The sequence below is a fragment of the Sminthopsis crassicaudata genome, chromosome 1 (assembly GCF_048593235.1).
Source record: "Sminthopsis crassicaudata isolate SCR6 chromosome 1, ASM4859323v1, whole genome shotgun sequence".
In the NCBI taxonomy this organism is placed as follows: domain Eukaryota; kingdom Metazoa; phylum Chordata; class Mammalia; order Dasyuromorphia; family Dasyuridae; genus Sminthopsis; species Sminthopsis crassicaudata.
Genome location: NC_133617.1, coordinates 49,388,831 through 49,407,169, shown reverse-complemented (window position 1 = coordinate 49,407,169; position 18,339 = coordinate 49,388,831). Strand labels below are relative to the sequence as shown.

Sequence of the window (18,339 nt, the reverse complement as noted above, 5' to 3'; positions counted from 1 at the left end):
GCGGCGGGATTCCCGCGGGCAGAGCCGGGGCTGCGGGCCGGGACCGAGGCCGGGCCGGACCGTGAGACTTCGGGATGCAGCAGCGCTCCCTCCCCTTACCCGAGCCCACGAAGCGGCCCTGGAGGAAGGTCAGGGCGCTATCTGGGATAGAAACGCAGCGTCAGAGGCTACCACAAGCGTGGCAAGCTGGGGAAGCTTCTAGCGCCCCAGGAAAGGAAGGTTTTCTCATGAGTGGGGGCCCTTCTTCAACCAGCCTTTATTGATTCCTTTTATCTTTCCGTTCCCCACGTTCCCCAGTCCCCACCTCCAGCCTGCCGGGCTTTAAGATAAAGAATTAAAACTGAAGAATAAATAGAATAGCTCAGTGCTCCCAGAAGTCTGGACTTCTGCGCGGCCCTCCGCCCGCGCGCCCCCATCCCAGCAAGGACATCTCCCCGTCTCCCACCGGGGGCCCAAAGCGGTGACCGCATCCGGTCATTTGGCCCGCAAGGTGGCGCCGTGTATCCCGACGGCCCTGGGCGGCCCGGGCTCCGCCGCAGAGGGCGCGCACTGCTCTCTGCGCTCAGTCCTACAAGATCCCGGGAGACGCGGCCTCGCCCGTGGGCACGGGCTCGCCGGAAGGCCATTACCCCCAAATGAGGAGGTCACACTGAAGGACCGAGGGTTACTCCTGAGGAGTTTTGTCAAACGAATCCCATGTAAAGAGCTGAGAGAAGGAGCGGGAAGGCGCAGGCGTCTGGGCTGCGGAGGTTTCCAAGGAGATTCGCCACAAAAGGGAGGGGAGACAAACGGGGGGCTTCGCGGATACGGGGGCTCCCTCAGGGAGGGTCTGCTGCCAGTCACAGCTGAGGCCCCCGAAATGGAGGCGCTCAGAGAACAGAACTCCGGTCTGCCCCTCGGAGCGGGCTGCTGCATCCAGCCTTTCAGCTCCGGGCAGTGACTAGCCTCGGGCAAGGGGAGGAAGCTGAACAATTTTTTAAAAGTAATAATAAAATAAACACAAACACAAACGCTCCGGGGAGGCGTCAGAAGTAGGAGGCGCAAGTAGCACGCGTCCCTGGCAACCAGGAGCAGTCGTTGCTAAGGGGCGGGCCTTTTGCCCACATTCAAGATGGAGTGGCGAAAGCGTCATAACAGGAACAGCTTTCCCCGACGAGCCTGTAGGCCAGCGTCTGGCACAGGTCATCCTTGGGGCCAGGTCCCAGAGCCCGCCTCACTGGAGAGGGTTTAAATAAAAGGCAGTATCTCCGTTAATATCCAAGCTCTTTGAAACCTCCTTTAGACCTAAAGCATGGGCGACGATGATGCTGCCAGCAGCCAACATGGCTGGACCACCGTTTCCTGCACCGCCCCGTGCCAAGATGGTGGTACTTCCGGTCCTGGGCGGCCCGCAGGGAAGATGGCGGAGAAGCGGCGGCCCACGGCGCCGGTGGCCGGGACTTCGGAGGCTCGGCGGGCGAGCCCGGCACGGGGCCTGGCTACCGAAAGCGAGGAGGAGTTCCTGCGGCAGGCCGGGGTGACGGCTATGCTTCGCGCGGCGCTGCTCAAGGTGCTGGAAGCGCGACCCGATGAGCCGCTCCCTTTCCTGGCGCACTACTTCGACAACCTGGGCCTGCGCTCGCCCGCCAACGGCGGCGCCGGGGAGCCTCCGGGCCTGCTTCTCCTGCAGCAGCAGCGCATCGGCCGCGCCTTGTGGCACCTACGCCTGGCTCACCACTCCCAGAGGTGCGGGGGGCCGGGTCGGGCGGGCCAGCCGACCTACGGACCCACCAGACAGCTGGGCCGCATCCTTCGTAAACTACAAGTCCCAGCGTCCTTCGTGCGCCACGGGGCATGCTGGGAATCGTAGTCTCTGACATAGACATGTACACACTCCTTAACCACCACCCTCATTCGGGTGTGGGCGGCGCACTGCATGTTGGGCCTTGTAGTCTTCTGCCGAGGCGTGGCGATCCACCTTAAGACTCCCAGACTAAACTTAGAACCTAGAACCAAGGATTTCAAAACCGGGAGGCACCTTGTTAGCCCATTTTAGTCTAAGCCTTTCGTTGTGCGTGGGCCTTCCAGCGAGGGTCTCATGTTACAGAAGGGCCCCAGGAAAAAGAGGTGGGACTAAGTATGGAAGTGGGGGAAGGGAACCCTGGGCGGAACAGCCAGGTTCTAGCCCAAGGGATGATTTCCCCTCCGTTTTCTCCAATATTTAATAGGGATAATTAGATTTGCCTTGTCCCCGATTAATACGAGTAACTTTCCATTCAGTGCCTCAGGTAGGTCTCTCCTACCCCCATCTCCTTTAGTTTTTCTCCATCTGTAAAACCATGGACTCGAAGCTGGGTCTCTAGGGCCGTCCCCCGGCCTTGCGGAGTTTGCAGACTTGGGCCTGGAGGATTTGAGTCACTTCTGCCGAGTCACCAGCAGGGGGTGCCGCAGCTGGAGACGGCCGCTCCGAGCTCCCTCCTGGTCTCGCTGTTCTGATTCCGGCCAAAGACTTTGGGGCGGGGCCGGGTCAGGGCGCTTCTCCAGACTACACTGAGTACCAGGCCTCTGAGAACCTTTTTTTTAATAGTTGCTCTTAAACCAGGAGGAAAGCCCAGTTTTTATTATTGCCCCTTTACGGCCTAATCAGCATGTTTTGTGTTCTGGAGCAGCCTCCCATCCAGCACTAGGCTTTGCTCAGGAGGGAGGAGCAGCCCAGCCCGGGTCCTAGGGGATGGGTTCTCCCGCCGGCCCCTCCCCACCCCCCCACCCCCCACTGTGCTGGCCTGAGGGTCTTCCCTCCCTGCCTCACCCTGACTAGAAGGGGGGGGAGGAGGGCATTTCCTCAGGCACCCCCCAGGACACACCTGAGTGCGCACAAGGGGGTGTCGGGCAGCGGAAGAAGGCCCAGAGCTGAGTTCCAGGCTCTGCTGCCCCTGACATGCTGTGTGATCTTGAGCAAACCCGCTCCCTTTCTGGGCCTCCGGCCTTTGAACTAAGGTCCCTTCCAGGCGTGGACATCTGCCTTGGGGGAGGCACCAAGCGGGCGGTCCAACATTAGGAAGGGAGGGACAAAGCGCTTCAGTGTATGACACACAGCCAGGGCAAAGTCCCAGGCCGGTACCGGGAACGCGGTGCGGGCACCGTTAGAGCTGGGCCGGAGAGCTTGGAATGCTGGGCTGGGGCTTAGGTTTTGTTCTCCGGGCAGTAGGGAGCCTTAGCACTCATACTAGAAGGCAGCTGCCTTGGGGTTGAAGAGGGGCGAGCCTGGGGCTGTTGAAGTGGTCCAAGTAAAGGGGGGGGGTGGAGCTAAACTAGCGGCCCCCAAGCAGAGGAAGGGATGTCAGGGATGCCTGATGGCGCTTTGGGAGAAGGCAGAGGCACAGACCCCTCCAGGCTTTGGAATCCGCGTCACTGAAAGGACGCTGGGGGATGGGGAGGTTTAGGTAAGAGGGAAACGCAGCCAGTCTGGACTCAAAGGCTGGGGGTTCAAATCCCGCTGTCACTTAAGTACCTGGTGAGTCCAGCTCCCCCATCCTTCTAGCGGTAAATCCGTGGTCTCCTGAGCAGTTCAGTTCTGGGGATGTTTGAGGAGAGGCGGGACTGCGCAGGGAAGAGCTGATAACTAAATATAGACTTACCAGTCAGGCATGGGCTGGGAAGGGATGGTGAATGGGAGGAGACTGCTGAGAATGGGGGAAAATAGCAGTGAAAATAAGGTTTTAAATAGAAGTATTTTTGAGGCTAAAAAAAGAGAGGAATCACTGTTATTTAGAGATCTCTTCTAATTGCATACTCTGTGATTGCATCTTTTTTCTACCTCCTCCCACCAATCTCGTGATTTGCCCTCACCTTCAGGCTCTTTGTGAGCAAAGAAAATGCCGGGGCAGGGAATCCTCAGCCCTTTTTTGGTCCAAAAGAACTCTGGGAGGGAGACATGGGAAGATGGCAGGGGTGGATGTGGGGAGCAAATAGAGGTGCACAGGGCCCCACCTCCCCTGGCTGCCACCAGCCCTAGTTTGCTTTCCCAAGTTGGGGCGACCTAGCCAAACTGTGGAAGAGCATATGAGGAGAGGAATCCCCTGGGGGCAAAAACAGAGTCTGGGGGATTGTGAGCCTTCAGTCGGTTGGAGGCTGGCTAGAGGCCCTGCAATCTGAGCAGACCTCAGGACCCCCGGGCAGCCCCTGGATTAAGGTAGGACCCAGTCTTGGACTGGAGGTGCTCTCAGCCTGAAGGGCACAGAAGACATGCAAGAATGTGACATTCAAAAAAACAAAACAACTGATTGGCTGGCACAGGAGGAACTCCAGAGCTCTCCTGAGTGCTGAGGAAGGGTAGGGCACACTGAGGGGACACGGGTGGCTGGGCTGGTCTACAGCAGCTCCCAGGAGGAAGAGTGGAGGTTCTGAACCAGACGCAGAGTCCAGGGGGCTCTGGCACAGGGGGAGGCAGGAGGGCAAGAGTCACACGTGGTTCTTCCCCACAGGACGGCCTTCAACAACAACGTCAGCGTGGCCTACGAGTGCCTGAGTGCCAGCGGCCGGAAGAAGAGGCCGGGTCTCGATGGGCGCACCTACAGCGAGCTGCTGAAGCGCATCTGCAGAGACGGGGAGGCCCCCGAGGAGATCGTGTCTCCCCTCCTGCGGAAGATCCAGTGCCGGGACCACGAGGCTGTCCCCTTCGACATCTTCCGCTATGGCATGCTCACCTGCTTTGTGCTTCTGGAGTTCGTGTCCCGGGCAGATGCTCTCTACGAGGTCCTGGATGACTCAGGACAGGCTGACCGCCGAGTGTGCCAGGCAGTGCTAGACACCCTGGAGGGGGCCCTGTTGGCAGGGGACTTTGAAGCTCCCAGCCGATACCTCGAGGCCGGCTCTCAGCTGGGCCCCGACTGCCTCGCCCTGGCCATGGACCGGGCCCTGCTGGCCCGCAAGCCTAACTCGTCCATGCTGAGGGACGAGTTCCTAGAGAAAGCTGCTACCCTGTTTATTGCCAAGGTTAGGCCTGTGGGCTAACCCCAAAGCTGCCAAACCTTTTAGGGATCAACCTGGCCCAAGATAAGGGTTGGGACAGTGGGCATCAATGGGCAAGGCTACCCCATCCTTCCTCTTGGCTCCTGCCTCCACTCTGTCCTCAGATACCTCATTCCTTTCCCTGACCCCTTGCTGGGAAAGGCCCTCTGGCTGGCTTGGGAATTCCTAGGAGGAAGGGGCAGGGCCTGGGCTGCTGGCAGCTCAGATTGCTCAGGTTCTCCCAAAAGAAAGTGCCATGGCATACTGGGAATGCCAGGAACCTGACAGACTCAAGATCAACTCTTTCTCAGCCTCACTTCTCCTTGGAGACTGCCTTTGGGGAGATAGCACCCTCTCTAGTTTTCCATTCCATCCCCGAAAAGCCTCTCCCCCAGGAGAGAAGCAGAGTCCAGGTAGTTTGCCATAGGGAAGAAGGGTCAGGTCCTGAGGTTACTTTCTGGGTTGAAATTGGGAAATAGAACTCCCCAATCTGCCCATCACTCCATACAGCTCAGCACTGAGGCCTGATTTTCCCCAGCTGTCCACCTGGGGCTTTCCCCTGCCTCCTCTCTGCTCCTTGGGCTGGGGCTCCCATTTGTTCCACGCTTCCATCTTCACTCAAAGTAATAAATTCTTTGTAACCTCTGTCCACGACTGTCTCTGTGGATGAGTCAAGGCAGTTTTTCCTGTCCACCTTCAATGTCAGGAGGTTGGAACAGAAGCATCCTGTCCCCATCTTCCTTAAGCAGACATCGCTCAGGCCCAGGCAGGGCCTTTTATCAAGCCTGTAATATCTTGAACTCCATCTTCTGATCTTAGGTGAGAAATGCTGACTTGAGCCCCCTACACAAGGTGACCTTAACTAATGCTTTGTGCTGGCTGAGAGGGGGTCCAGACCACTAGCCTTTCTCAACTCTCTCCTCAGAAACCTGGGAGAGCAAGTGGGGCCGGAAAGTCAGGGGTCCACCAGCCCTAACCCCTCATGATCCCTGAGCTCCCAGAAAAAGCCATGAAATGGTAACAGTATAACAGTTTGACCTTTGCTGGGCCCTCGGCCTCCAGGCCACCAGGAGCCAGGTGTCCCACACTGCCCATATTCACCTGGAGGCACTCTGAGATGACCTCTCTCTTTCCCCCCCCCCCCCCCCCCCCCCCCCCCCGGCTGGGAGCTCCCTCATCACTCTGCTTCCTTGTTCCCCATTCCCTCCTACATTCCTCCTGTCTCCGAAGAACTCGTCTCCTCCCGCCTCCAGGAACCTTACTCCATGAAGAATGCCGACTCTCTTTGCAGTATTCCATCTCTTCCCCAATGGGAGCACGTACTTAGTTCTGCCCTAGCCATCATAACAAAACTCTCCATCAGCCCTTACAGCTCTACAGTCCGAGGGAGCTGAGGACCCAGAATCAGAGATGTGACCAGCTTCTCGTCCATTCCCATTCCTATTTCCATCTGATAAACCAACAACTTGCTGTGTAGGGAAAGCTTGAGCCAGGCCCCCAAAAAACCTCAAAAACATCCAAATGGGGCTCACTGATAGCCACAACCAGCCCAGTCTGGGGTCAGACTTAAACAGCAAGCTACTCTTAAAATAAGGGACATCGGTTTTCACAATCCGGTTTTCAGCTTTATTGGTATTTATTGATAGATATGGTACTTATATCATTCCCTTTTCCAAATACACTTCCCTGCCTTCATCCCCACCCTCAATAAGCTGACCCTCGCAACAAAGAATAAAAAAATGTAATGCAGAACAGCCTCTCAAAGCTAACCAACCTGTCAGCCTATGGTACAGACAGGCAGGTACCATGTGCAGCCATAATCCTCCCCTCTACACAAAGCATGAAAGGTAGTTTTCTGAGGTTAATCCAGGCCATGTTGGTGGGATGTAGTACAGAGAAAGACTCCAGCTTTCATGTTTGCTGGTGAAGAGCATTTTTTTCCCTTCAAGCTATATGACTCGGAACTCAAAGACAAGGACTGTTGGATTCAGGTTGGAACACCTGGCCTTGGGCTGGGTCCCTGTGACTGTCCCTTTGGGATTAAGAGACAGGAACAAGAAGGACCCTCCTAATAGTTCAAGAACAGAGCCAATAGCAAAAAGTAAAAGTCCTCTTAAACATACAAGAAAAGACTGCTAGGGAGTGCCATAGCTGAACCTGCAGTCAGGAAGTACTTCTTCCGACTACCTCAGACACTTACCAGCTATAGGAACCTGGGCAATTCATGCCATTCTTTTTGCCTTATCTATAAAATGAACTACAGAAGGAAATGGCAAGCCTCTCCAGTATCCTTGCTAAGACAAACCCAAAAGGGGTCACAAAGAGTCAGACACAACTGAACAAAACATAAGGGGGAACAAATTTTTATCTTTTTTTTTTTTTAAATAAAAGTCCCCATGGTTATGTATGTAGAAGGAAAAGCAAAAGAGCTCAAGGATCCTCTTTGAGTGAATATAGGCTAGCTATCAATCTGGAAGAATTAAGTCCTACTCTGTGCCAGGCACTAAGAATGCAAAGACAAAAATTAAACACTGCTTGCCCCTGAGGAGTTTTTACATTCAATCAGGGGAGATGGGTATTTAGAGAGATGGGTATTTAGACAAGAGACACAAAAAAGTAAACGTGGGAGATGGTGGGGGTGGAATGGGAATCAAGAAAAACTTCCTAGAAATACAGAGAGGCTTGGAGAAACTTACATCAACTGATGCTGAGTGAAAGGAGCAGAACCAGAAGATCATTATACACTTCAACAATGATACTGTATGAGGATGTACTCTGATGGAAGTGGATATCTTCAAAATAGAGAAGAGCTAATCCAGTTCCAATTGATTAATGATGGACAGAATCAGCTACATCCAGAAAAGGAACACTGGGAAATGAGTGTAAACTGTTACTTTTACCTTCTGAATCCAATTCTTCCTGTGCAACAAGAAATTTGATTCTATACACATATATTGTATCTAGAATATATTGTAATATATTTAACATGTATGGGACTGCCTGCCATCTGGGGGATGGGGTGGGGGAGGAAGGGAAAAAATCTGAACAGAAGTAAGTGCAAGGGATAATGTTATAAAAAATTACCCATGCATATGTACTGTCAAAAAAAAAGTTATAATTATAAAATAAAAATTAAATTAAAAAAAAATAAATATAAGCAAGAAAAAAAAGAAAAGAAAAGAAAAGAAAAACTTCCTAGAAGGTGGCATTCAAACTAAGCCTTAAAGGCTTTTGAGGATCCGAGGTAAAGAGGGCCTGCTTACCAGATGGAGGCTAGAGCCAAGTCGTGGAGATAAGACATGAAGCTCTCAGTGTGTGAGGGCCAGCAAGAAGGCCAAACTGACTGGTCTGCAGAATTTGTGACGGGGATGACAAGGCTGGAAAGGCGGGTTAAAGTCAGGTGGGGGATTTTAAGTTCTAGACAAAGAATTTCATTGTTTATTTTCCAGGCAGTTGGAAAACTACTAAAACCAAGGAATGACATACTCCTGTGTTTTAGGAAAATCATGTTGGCTTTGGATGGAGCATAGGTTGTAGACCTGCAGTTAGGAGGGTATGGATGATTTAGAGTGGTAGAACAGAGCAACGGTTAGATGTGGGAAATTCTGTCTAAGTAGAAGCAAGATCTGACAACTGAATGAACAAATGGTGTAAGGGAGAGTGAAGAGTAGATGATGCAGTGTTATAAACAGGGGTGAGGGGAAGGTGCTGATACTCTCAATAGCAGGGAAGAGGGCAGTTTTGGAGCAGATTGAAACCTGTTACATTTAATATCTCTTCTTGAGCCTCAAGTTTTATTTTTAATTTCTTTTTGTATGTCTGTATTTCTTTTTCTAATTAATTATTTTTATACTGCTTTATGCATCATGTTGGGAGAGAAAAATTAAAACAAAAGGGGAAAACCATGGGAGAGAACAAAAAACAGGAAAAAAAGAATGAACATATAATATGTTGATTTATATTCGATCTCCATAGGATGCAGATGACATTTTCTTTCCAGAATCTATTGGGATTGCTTTAGATTTGTTTTTAATTTCAATATAATTGGTCTGCTGCAATCTTTGGCATCTTATTTTATGCATTTTAAAATATTATTCTTGTTTTAATATGTAATTGGAGAAATAAAATATATTTTAAAATATTAAAAATGTAAAGGACTTCACCAGACTGCCTGAAAGGTTCAGGGCATAAAAAAGAACTAAGAACTCTTTCAATAGGGAGTTGGCCATATGGGGCTAAAGCTCAGACGAGAGACTAGGGCTGGATATCTAAACGTATAAATCACTTACATAAAGAAGAGAATTAAGCCCCTGATGAAGCTTCAAGTGAGAGAGTATAGAAGAATAATATATGTATCTTTATCATGTTTGAATCTCTTACTTCAAAAGGGGAATTTAAAAAAAAAATTCTATTGTTTTGTTTTTATATACCTACATTTCTCAATGTATTACTTTTCCTGTCACTCAAGACTTTCCTATTTTCAAAAGCAAAAAAAAAAAAGGTTAACATTATATAGTGGGGGTTTTTTCATATTATCTCTTTGGGACCAAGCTTGGAGATTTCAATTTTACATCAATGAGTTCTGATTGTATTTACATCATTAGAGTCTTGTGTTGTTTTCCTATTTCTGCAGACCTTCTTCTGCATTAGTTCATATAAGTCTTTTGGTGCTTCTGCATACTCGTTTCTGCCATAGGAGAGTGAATCAGAGTCAGAATGAGAACACACACAGGATTCTCTTTCAGTCAAAGTTTTACTTCACCAAAGTTAGAGGGCCAAGTAACACGGGTAACTCATTGGCAGCTTGGGTCAGGGGGAAGAATGCTTAAATACCATAAAGCTGGCTCTAAACCATAGTTAAGAATACTAAAAATGCTATAGAAATGCAGAGGTTATTGGAAACAGTATCTTTTTACATAGTAGCTTAGGCACAGGACGTACTAAAAACAGAAAAAGTCAAAACATCTGATTGTGCAAGGAACAAGGAACACTCAGGAAGCATTCCTTCTGTAGCCTTAGCAAGACTAAACATGCTTATATAAGTAGTGTTAGAAAACACTTGTTAGTCATTTTCATAGGGCCCAGAGTTAGGATCTAACAGATCCCCTACAATCTAGACTATCCCGCCACTTTCCAATTAATGGACATCTAATTTGTTTCCAAATCTTTGCTACCACAAAAAGTGATACTATAACTATCTAGGTGTAGAGAGGCGGTAGGTCCAGGAGTCCAAACTTCAGACTAATTAAAAAATGGCTTCAGACATTTACTATGTAATAGGTCTCCGTTTCCTCAACTGTAAAATAGGAATAATAATATCACCTACTTTGAAGGGCTGTGGTGAGGATTCATTGAAATGATTATTTGTAAAAACATCTTACTCATCCTTTCCCCTCCCTGGTATATCTTGTTTAGTCATTTTCTGGTATCTCTTTATGACCTCTTTTGGGATTTTCTTGGTAGAGATACTGGAGTAATTTTCCATTTCCTTCTCCAGCTTACTTTACAAATAAGCAAATGGTTAAGTGATTTGCTGAGGTCACACAGCTAGTAATTGTTTGAGGTAGAATTTGAATTCAGGTCAATCCTGACTTCAGTCCAGGTGCTCTATCCCTTGTGCCACCTAACTGCTCTCCTTGAATATGGGGTCTTTCTTGCTATCACCTCCTTGGGGCATATGCATAAGAGAAAAATGGCTGGGCGAATGAGTGGTTTAATCAGTTTCTATGCATAATTCCAAATTGCTTTCCAGAATGGATGGACCAATTCAAACTTCCACTGACAAAACATAGCTGTGCATTTTCATCTTTCTACAGTCCCTTAAACTTCCACAATGCCTTTCGCCCTTTTTAAAAGGATACATTCTTGGGCTCCTTTTACATGAATGTTTCATTAAAGTAAAGCCAGAGCTTTTCGCTTCACTTATAAGCACAGTTTTACAGAATTTCTACTAATCCTTTCTCTGTACAAGTTCTCCCTCTGCTGAGAGAACAAAGTTAGCCAGGAAGCTTTTTGTTCAGTACTTCAGAAATGAGAATGACCTTGCATTTGAGAGCATTAGGGGGCACACGTATCGGAGAGAGCCAAAGACGGTGCCTTCCCAGCTTCTCAGATCAGGGGTTTCTCCTGGTCTTTCTCACCATCATTCACTCCTTAAGCCTTGGCTTCCACTCTTACTATTGGACTCAAGATATATTGTGAAAAGTTCAAGCTTTTGTTCTCAACCCTCATACTTTTTGATCCCTTCACAACATTGGAGACTGCTAACCAATACTTTTTATGTGGCATCTTCTCACTTGACTTCTATAATTATTTTAGTGGTTCTCCTTCCATCTCTCTGCCCACACTTCCTCAGTCTCTGTTGGAGGTTCTGACACCTCTCCTGAAAATGTAGATGTTTTCTGATTCTTTGACTTCTTTTTTTCTAGAGACAAAATCTCGGGTAGTAAAAAGGGCATCAAATTTAGAGTTAGATTGTTGTTCCATTTTATACGATTGCCCATAACTCTATTTTGGAGTTTTCTTGGCAAAGATAGTGAAGTGGTTTGTCATTTCCTTGTCCAGGGGAGGAAACTGAGACAAACACAATTAAGTGACTTGTCACCCAGGGTCACACAGCTAGTAAGTGACTCTTCATTGTGCCATCTGGTTGCTTATTAGAGTTAGAGGATGTATGTTTAAATCCCAGCTGTACTAGTCTTTGACAAGTCCTATACTCTCTCAGTGCTGCCCCCTCCCCTTTTTTTTCTATTTCACATCCTTTATTTCATGAATTTAAACATTAATAAAAGTTGAATAGATTGTAAACTAGAGGTTGCTTTCCTAATATACTTCTTTTGTAAAGGAACCAGAATTGGTAGCTATGCTGAAAAAAAAAAAATAATGGGATAGAATTTATAATCTCTAAATTCCCTTTCAAATTAAGTTCTTATGATCACTTTCACTACCATCTAGAATGTGTTTTTGATAGTTTTTTTTTCATTTTGTATTACTTTAATTTTAGAAATATATCCTTCCCAGAGAAACATTTCTTGTGAAACAAGCAAACATATAAATAAAAAAGAAAGAGAAGAAAAAGGCAATTCAGGAAAACTAGTCAGCAGATCAATGGACTCTGATAATATATGCATTGTAATCTCCCCTCCCCCTACACACAAAGAAATGAAGGGAAGAAAACTATCTCATCTCTTTTTCAGGGGTGGGGAGATGGAGGAGAGATAAACTATGTCATAATTACATGGTAGATATGGTTTTATGTTTTGTTCCATAGTCATTTTAAACATTATTTTCTTGGTTTGGTTCTATTCACTACATTCACTATCAATGTGTCTTAATTTTTCATACTCATTATTTCTTGCTGCAAAGAAATATGCTTGCTCATTCATGTACAGCAATTTGTTAAGCCATTTCCCTTATTGATAAACGCTAATTTATTTCCAATGTTTGCCACTACAAGTGCTATTACAAATGTTTTGGTGAATCTTGAACCTTTTTTTTAACTGTCTTCAACCATCTTGGACCCAGCAGGGGGATCATCATCATTATTAAGTACCTATGTATCCAAGGCACTGCAATAGCACCAGGGATACAAAAGCAAAAGAAGTCAGTCTCTGTCTCAAGAAGCTTGAATTCCTCTGGAAGGATACAAATATATATACTGATAAGTGAATACAAAGAAATTTGACAGGGGCAACTAGGTTGCACAGTGGAGAGAACATAGATCCTGGAATCAGAAGGACCAGAGTTCAAATGTGATTTCAGATACTTAGTAGCTGTATAACCCTGGGCAAATCAATTAACCCCTAATTGCTTCCCAAAAAATAAACAAAAGAAATTTGAGGAAGATAAGAACTCTAAAAGCTAAGGTTGCTCAGGCAAGGTTTCATAAAGGAAGTGAGACCTGAGAAGATTTAAAGGCTAGAGATTCTTTGAAGCAGAAGGAAGGAGAGTATTCCAGCCATGGATGCATGGAGGATAGGAGATGTACATCAAATCCAAACAATTGTCAGTAGTATATTTTGTCAGAAACATAGAGCGGATGATGAAGAAGAATATGAAATAAAATTGGAAAGCCAGGTTGGAAACAAATTGTGGAGACTGTTAAATGCCAGGTTGAGAATTTTTATCTTTTATCAGAGACAATAGGGATCTATTGGAGCAGAGGAGTAGCATAGGAGGAAGATTGATTTGACAGTTGTGTGGAAAATGACTTGATTAGAGAGGAGAGACAGTAAACAGGAGACTAAGAGACTACTACAATTGTTCAACAATAGTGACTATGGAAATGGATAGAATTAGACAAATATTAGAAAATTAGAAATTAGGAGTTGAACAACTAAATCCTTAATGTGAATGGATTAAACTCTCCATTAAAATAAAAAGGACTAAGAAAATAAAGCCTAAAATTTACTATACACAAAAAGATATATTTAAAACATATAGACACAAAGTAAAAATTAGGGTTAGAACAATATCTGCCTTAAAAAGAATTTTTTGAATCAATACATATAAGATTAGAAGGGAAACAATAAACTGGGAAAACATTTTTACAGTCAAAGGTTCAGATAAAGGCCTCATTTCCAAAATATATAGAGAATTGACTCTAATATATAAGAAATCAAGCCAATCTCCAATTGATAAATGGTCAAAGGATATGAACAGATAATTCTCGGATAAAGAAATTGAAACTTTTTCTAGCCATATGAAAAGATGCTCCAAATCATTATTAATCAGAGAAATGCAAATTAAGACAACTCTGAGATACCACTACATACCTGTCAGATTGGCTAGAATGACAGGGAAAGATACTGCAGAATGTTGGATGTGGGAAAACAGGGACACTGATACATTGTTGGTGGAACTGCGAATACATCCAGTCATTCTGGAGAACAATTTGGAACTATGCTCAAAAAGTTATCAAACTGTGCATACCCTTTGACCCAGCAGTTATGCTACTGGGCTTATATCCCAAAGAGGTCTTAAAGAAGGGAAAGGGACCTGTATGTGCAAGAATGTTTGTGGCAGCCCTCTTTGTGGTGGCCAGAAACTGGAAACTGGCTGAATAACTTGTGGTATATGAATATTATGGAATATTATTGTTCTGTAAGAAATGACCAACAGGATGAATACAGAGAGGCCTGGGGAAACTTACATCAACTGATGCTGAGTGAAATGAGCAGAACCAGAAGATCACTATATACTTCAACAACAATAACGTATGATGATCAATTCTGATGGACGGGGCCCTCTCCAACAATGAGATGAACCAAATCAGTTTCAATAGAGCAGTAATGAACTGAACCAGCTACACCCAGCGAAAGAACTCTGGGAGATGACTATGAACCACTACATAGAATTTCCAATACCCCTATTTTTGTTTGCCTGCATTTTTTATTTCCTTCACAGGCTAATTGTAGGCTATTTCAAAGTCCTATTCTTTTTGTTCAGCAAAACAACTGTTTGGTTGTGTATACATATATTGTGTTTAATTTATACTCTAATATATTTAACATGTATTGGTCAACCTGCCACCCTGGGAGGGGGAGGGAGAGGAAGGAGGGGAAAAATTGGGAAAAAAAAGTTTTGGCAATTGTAAACGTTGTAAAATTATCCATGCAAATATCTGGTAAATAAAAACTCTTATTATTTTTTAAAAAAATTTTTGAGCAAAAATTACAATCATGACTTTAGATAAAAGAATAATAAAAATGAATAATTAAAGAAAAACAAACAAGTAAACTACATTAATGCTTTAAGATAGCATAAATAATGAATCAATTGCATAGTTATTTCCTGGCATGAATATATATATACTTGAGTATATTGTCTGATTTCTAAAAGAAAAAGTCAGATGAATTGGAGAGGGAGAGAAGGACATTGTAAGGGAAGGAAGACGGCTAGAAAAGAAAAAAAATAAGTATTTATATAATACCTACTATGTGCAGGGTACAATACTAAGTATTTTATAAAAATCTTATTTGATCATTTGATCCTCACAACAACTCTTCAAGGTAAATACTATTAATCTCATTTTACACTCAAGGAATTTGAGGTTAATGATATTACGTGACTTGCTCAGGATTCAGTGTGACATCTAATTGCCTAAGAAAATTATTGGAGAAAATTTTTAATATTTATCTTGTAAAACTATAGATAATGCTATTAGAAAGATAAAGAAGAAAAATAGAAAAGTGAACAGATTTCTGGAAAAATAAAATTTGAAATTTCTGAATGGGAATACTAAAGAAAAATATATGAATGTATGTTCTTTATCTTAGCATCATATAGTGCCTTGATGAAAAAAAAATGATCCTATGTTAGACATAAAGAATACATAAATCAGTGTGAAAGGCAAGAAATAGTAAATCTGTCTTTTACAAACTATAATGCAAGGAAAAGCAGAATTGACAAGATTTGGTGATGGATTGTACATGGGAGGGAGGGTATGTGGAAGGAAGAAGGCCGGGAGAGTGGTGGTCTCCTCTCTAGAAATGGGGAAATTTGAAGAATTGACAGACTTAGGTGCAAAAAACAAAGAACTTTGCTTTGGATATGGGACAGATGGTGTGGGATAATTTTAAATTTGGTAGCTGCTATGATCGTAATACTAACCATACCAGATTTATTTCCCTGTTTTCTGGCAGAAAAGAAGGCTGTCAATTAGTTGATTAGTCAACTAGAAAGTATAATATATGATTCAGCCAGCAGATGGCTCTTCCCTCAAGCCACCACCCTGGTGATTTCATCAGAGGATGGAGTGCACATCTCTTTATAGGATTTCCCAATGGTTGGAATAGCCTTGTTGCTGAACACCAGCTGCTCATCTGTAAGCTCTTAGAATAATAAACCTCTGCTCAAGCTTGCAGATGGTGAAGTATTAGCTGGATTCATCATTTAGCCTAGGGGGAAAGAAATGGAGTATCACTCTGAGAAATTAATGTTAAAGAAACTTGAGTTTGGGCCTTAGCTTCTACCACGCATTTTGGGAAATGTCTTCTTGGTCTACTGAACTCACCCATAAAACTGGGACGACTGACTTTTTAGTGGTGCCATGATTTATTTAAAAACAGCACAATTATACCCTTTGACCCGGCAATGTTACTACTGAGCTTATATCCCAAAGAGATCTTAAAGAAGGAAAAAGGACCCACATGTGCAAAAATGTTTGTGGTAGCCCTCTTTGTAGTGGCCAGAAACTGGAAATTGAATAGATGCCCATCAGTTGGAGAATGGCTGAATAAATTGTGGTATATGAATATTATGGAATATTGGGGGCAGCTAGGTAACAGGGGGCAGCTAGGTAACACAGTGGATAGAGCACCAGCCTTGAATTCAGGAGGACCAGAGTTCAAATCTGGCCTCAGACACTTAACACTTCCTAGCTGTGTGACCCTGGGCAAGTCACTTAACCCCAGCCTCCACAAAAAAAAAAAAAAAAAAAAAAAAAAAAAAAAAAAAAGAATGAATATTATGGAATATTATTGTTCTGTAAGAAATGACCAGCAGGATGATTTCAGAAAGGCCTGGAGAGACTTATATGAACTGATGCTGAGTGAAATAAGATGGACTTGGCTCTCTTCAACAATGAGATAATTCATACCAGTTCCAATTGTTCAGTAAGGAAGAGAGCCATCTACACCCAAAGAGAGGATGGTGGGAGCTAAGTATGGACCACAACATAGCATGTCCCCTTTTTCTGTTATTGTTTGCTTGCATTTTTGTTTTCCTTTTCAGGTTTTTTTTTTCTTTCTTTCTAGATCCGATTTTTCTTGTGCAGCAAGATAACTGTATAAATATGTATACATATATTGGATTTAACATATATTTTAACATATTTAACATGTATTGGATTACCTGACATCTAGGGGAGGGAGTGGAAGGAAGGAGGGGAAAATTTGGAACAGAATGTTTTGCAAGGGTCAATGTTGAAAAATTACTCATGCATGTGTTTTGTAAAGAAAAAGCTATAATAATAATAATTTTAAAAGAAAATAATATAAATTAAAAAAAAAAAACCAGCACAATTAATCAAAACTGTCGCACAGCAAAACTGAAGAAGTTGTGTTGTTTGATCATTTCCACTCCCAAACTTCCTACCTGCTGGTATATTGGAAAGAGGGAAGGAAAGGGAAGAGATTCCAACCTGGGAATTTCCCTTCAATCAGAAAATGGGAGGAGCACACGGAGCCAACGCTAAGCCAAGACTGCTCCAGTAGGCCTGGCCACAAGTGGGCAGAAATAAGATGTGAGCAGTTGTTTAATTATGCTTAAATGGGGCTCTCTTCCTAAGCAGGAGAAATGGTAGCCTCCAAATCATCAATCAACAAACATTTATTGTTTACGGTAAATCAGGCAGTGTGCTAGATTTGAAGAATAAAGCAGTCCTTACCCTCAAGGAATTTACATTCTAAAGGAGGAATCAATATGTACATAAAGAGATGTAAACAAGATATATACAGAGTAGGAAGAAGGGGACTGACATTAGCAGATGACAAAATGAGAAGAAAAAAAAAAAATCTCCCACAGAGTTTGGAGCTTGAAAGGATCCAAGACATACCAAGAGGTAAAAAGTGAGAATTCTGAGTTGTTATTCAGTCACGTCCAATTCTTCTTCACCTTATTTGGGATTTTCTTGGCAAAGATACTGGAGTGGTTGGCCATTTTCTTCTCCAGCTGATTTTATAGAAACTGAGGTAAACAGGATTAAGTGATTTACTTAGGGTCACACAACTAGCAAATGTCTGAAGTTGGATTTGAATTCAGGAAGAGGGTCTTCCTGACTCTAAGACCGACTTTCTATGTGCTGCATCATTTAGCTTCCCATTCCAAGTACGAGGCCAAATCAATATAAAGGTATGAAGATAGAGGTTTGTTTTTTTTTTTTTTTTTTCATCTTCTATGAGGATTAACAAGCAACCCAGTATTGCTGGCCCAGAGAGTACCTGGAGGGAAGGAATTCCTAAGAAAGTTGGAAATATAGGAAGGCTTCAGGCTGTGGAAAGCAGAGGAACTGGAGGAGGCAATCCATTTTCCGTTAGAGGATTTCTACAAACTATGACTTTGGCTTGCCCAGAGAGGGGGAAACCATCACTACAATTCTCCTTGCTCTTAGGAGCCTTAACTTCCTTCAGCTCAGGTACCACTTCCAAAAGTTCTAAGTATAGTTTGACATATATCATATATTGGTATATAGTATATATACATGGAGCTCATGTATAGGTTTTCCCAAATGTGGGTAACAGAATCCTGTCCTGTATAGGTACTCAAGTTGTCAGTATATTTTTTAGGATAGGAACACAGAACACAGAAAATTCCCAAAGATTCACAGAACCCCAGAAATGGATTCTGAAA

General features: G+C 44.3%; 1 protein-coding gene across 1 annotated transcript; it reads left to right on the top strand.

Moving 5' to 3' along the window:
• The first annotated feature begins 239 nt into the window (after window positions 1-239).
• On the top strand, window positions 240-5,634 carry TPGS1 (tubulin polyglutamylase complex subunit 1). Its single transcript, XM_074302155.1, has 2 exons — window positions 240-1,725; window positions 4,464-5,634. The coding sequence occupies exons 1-2, from the start codon at window positions 1,292-1,294 to the stop codon at window positions 4,990-4,992; spliced, it is 963 nt and encodes a 320-aa protein (XP_074158256.1). The 5' UTR covers window positions 240-1,291; the 3' UTR covers window positions 4,993-5,634.
• Window positions 5,635-18,339: the final 12,705 nt, after the last annotated feature.

Excerpts from the sequence above, each read along its gene's own strand:
- TPGS1 (XM_074302155.1), top strand. The coding sequence starts at position 1,292 with ATGGGCGACGATGATGCTGCCAGCAGCCAACATGGCTGGACCACCGTT. Across the intron at positions 1,726-4,463 it reads CTGGCTCACCACTCCCAGAG|GACGGCCTTCAACAACAACG; the intron begins GTGCGGGGGGCC and ends TCTTCCCCACAG.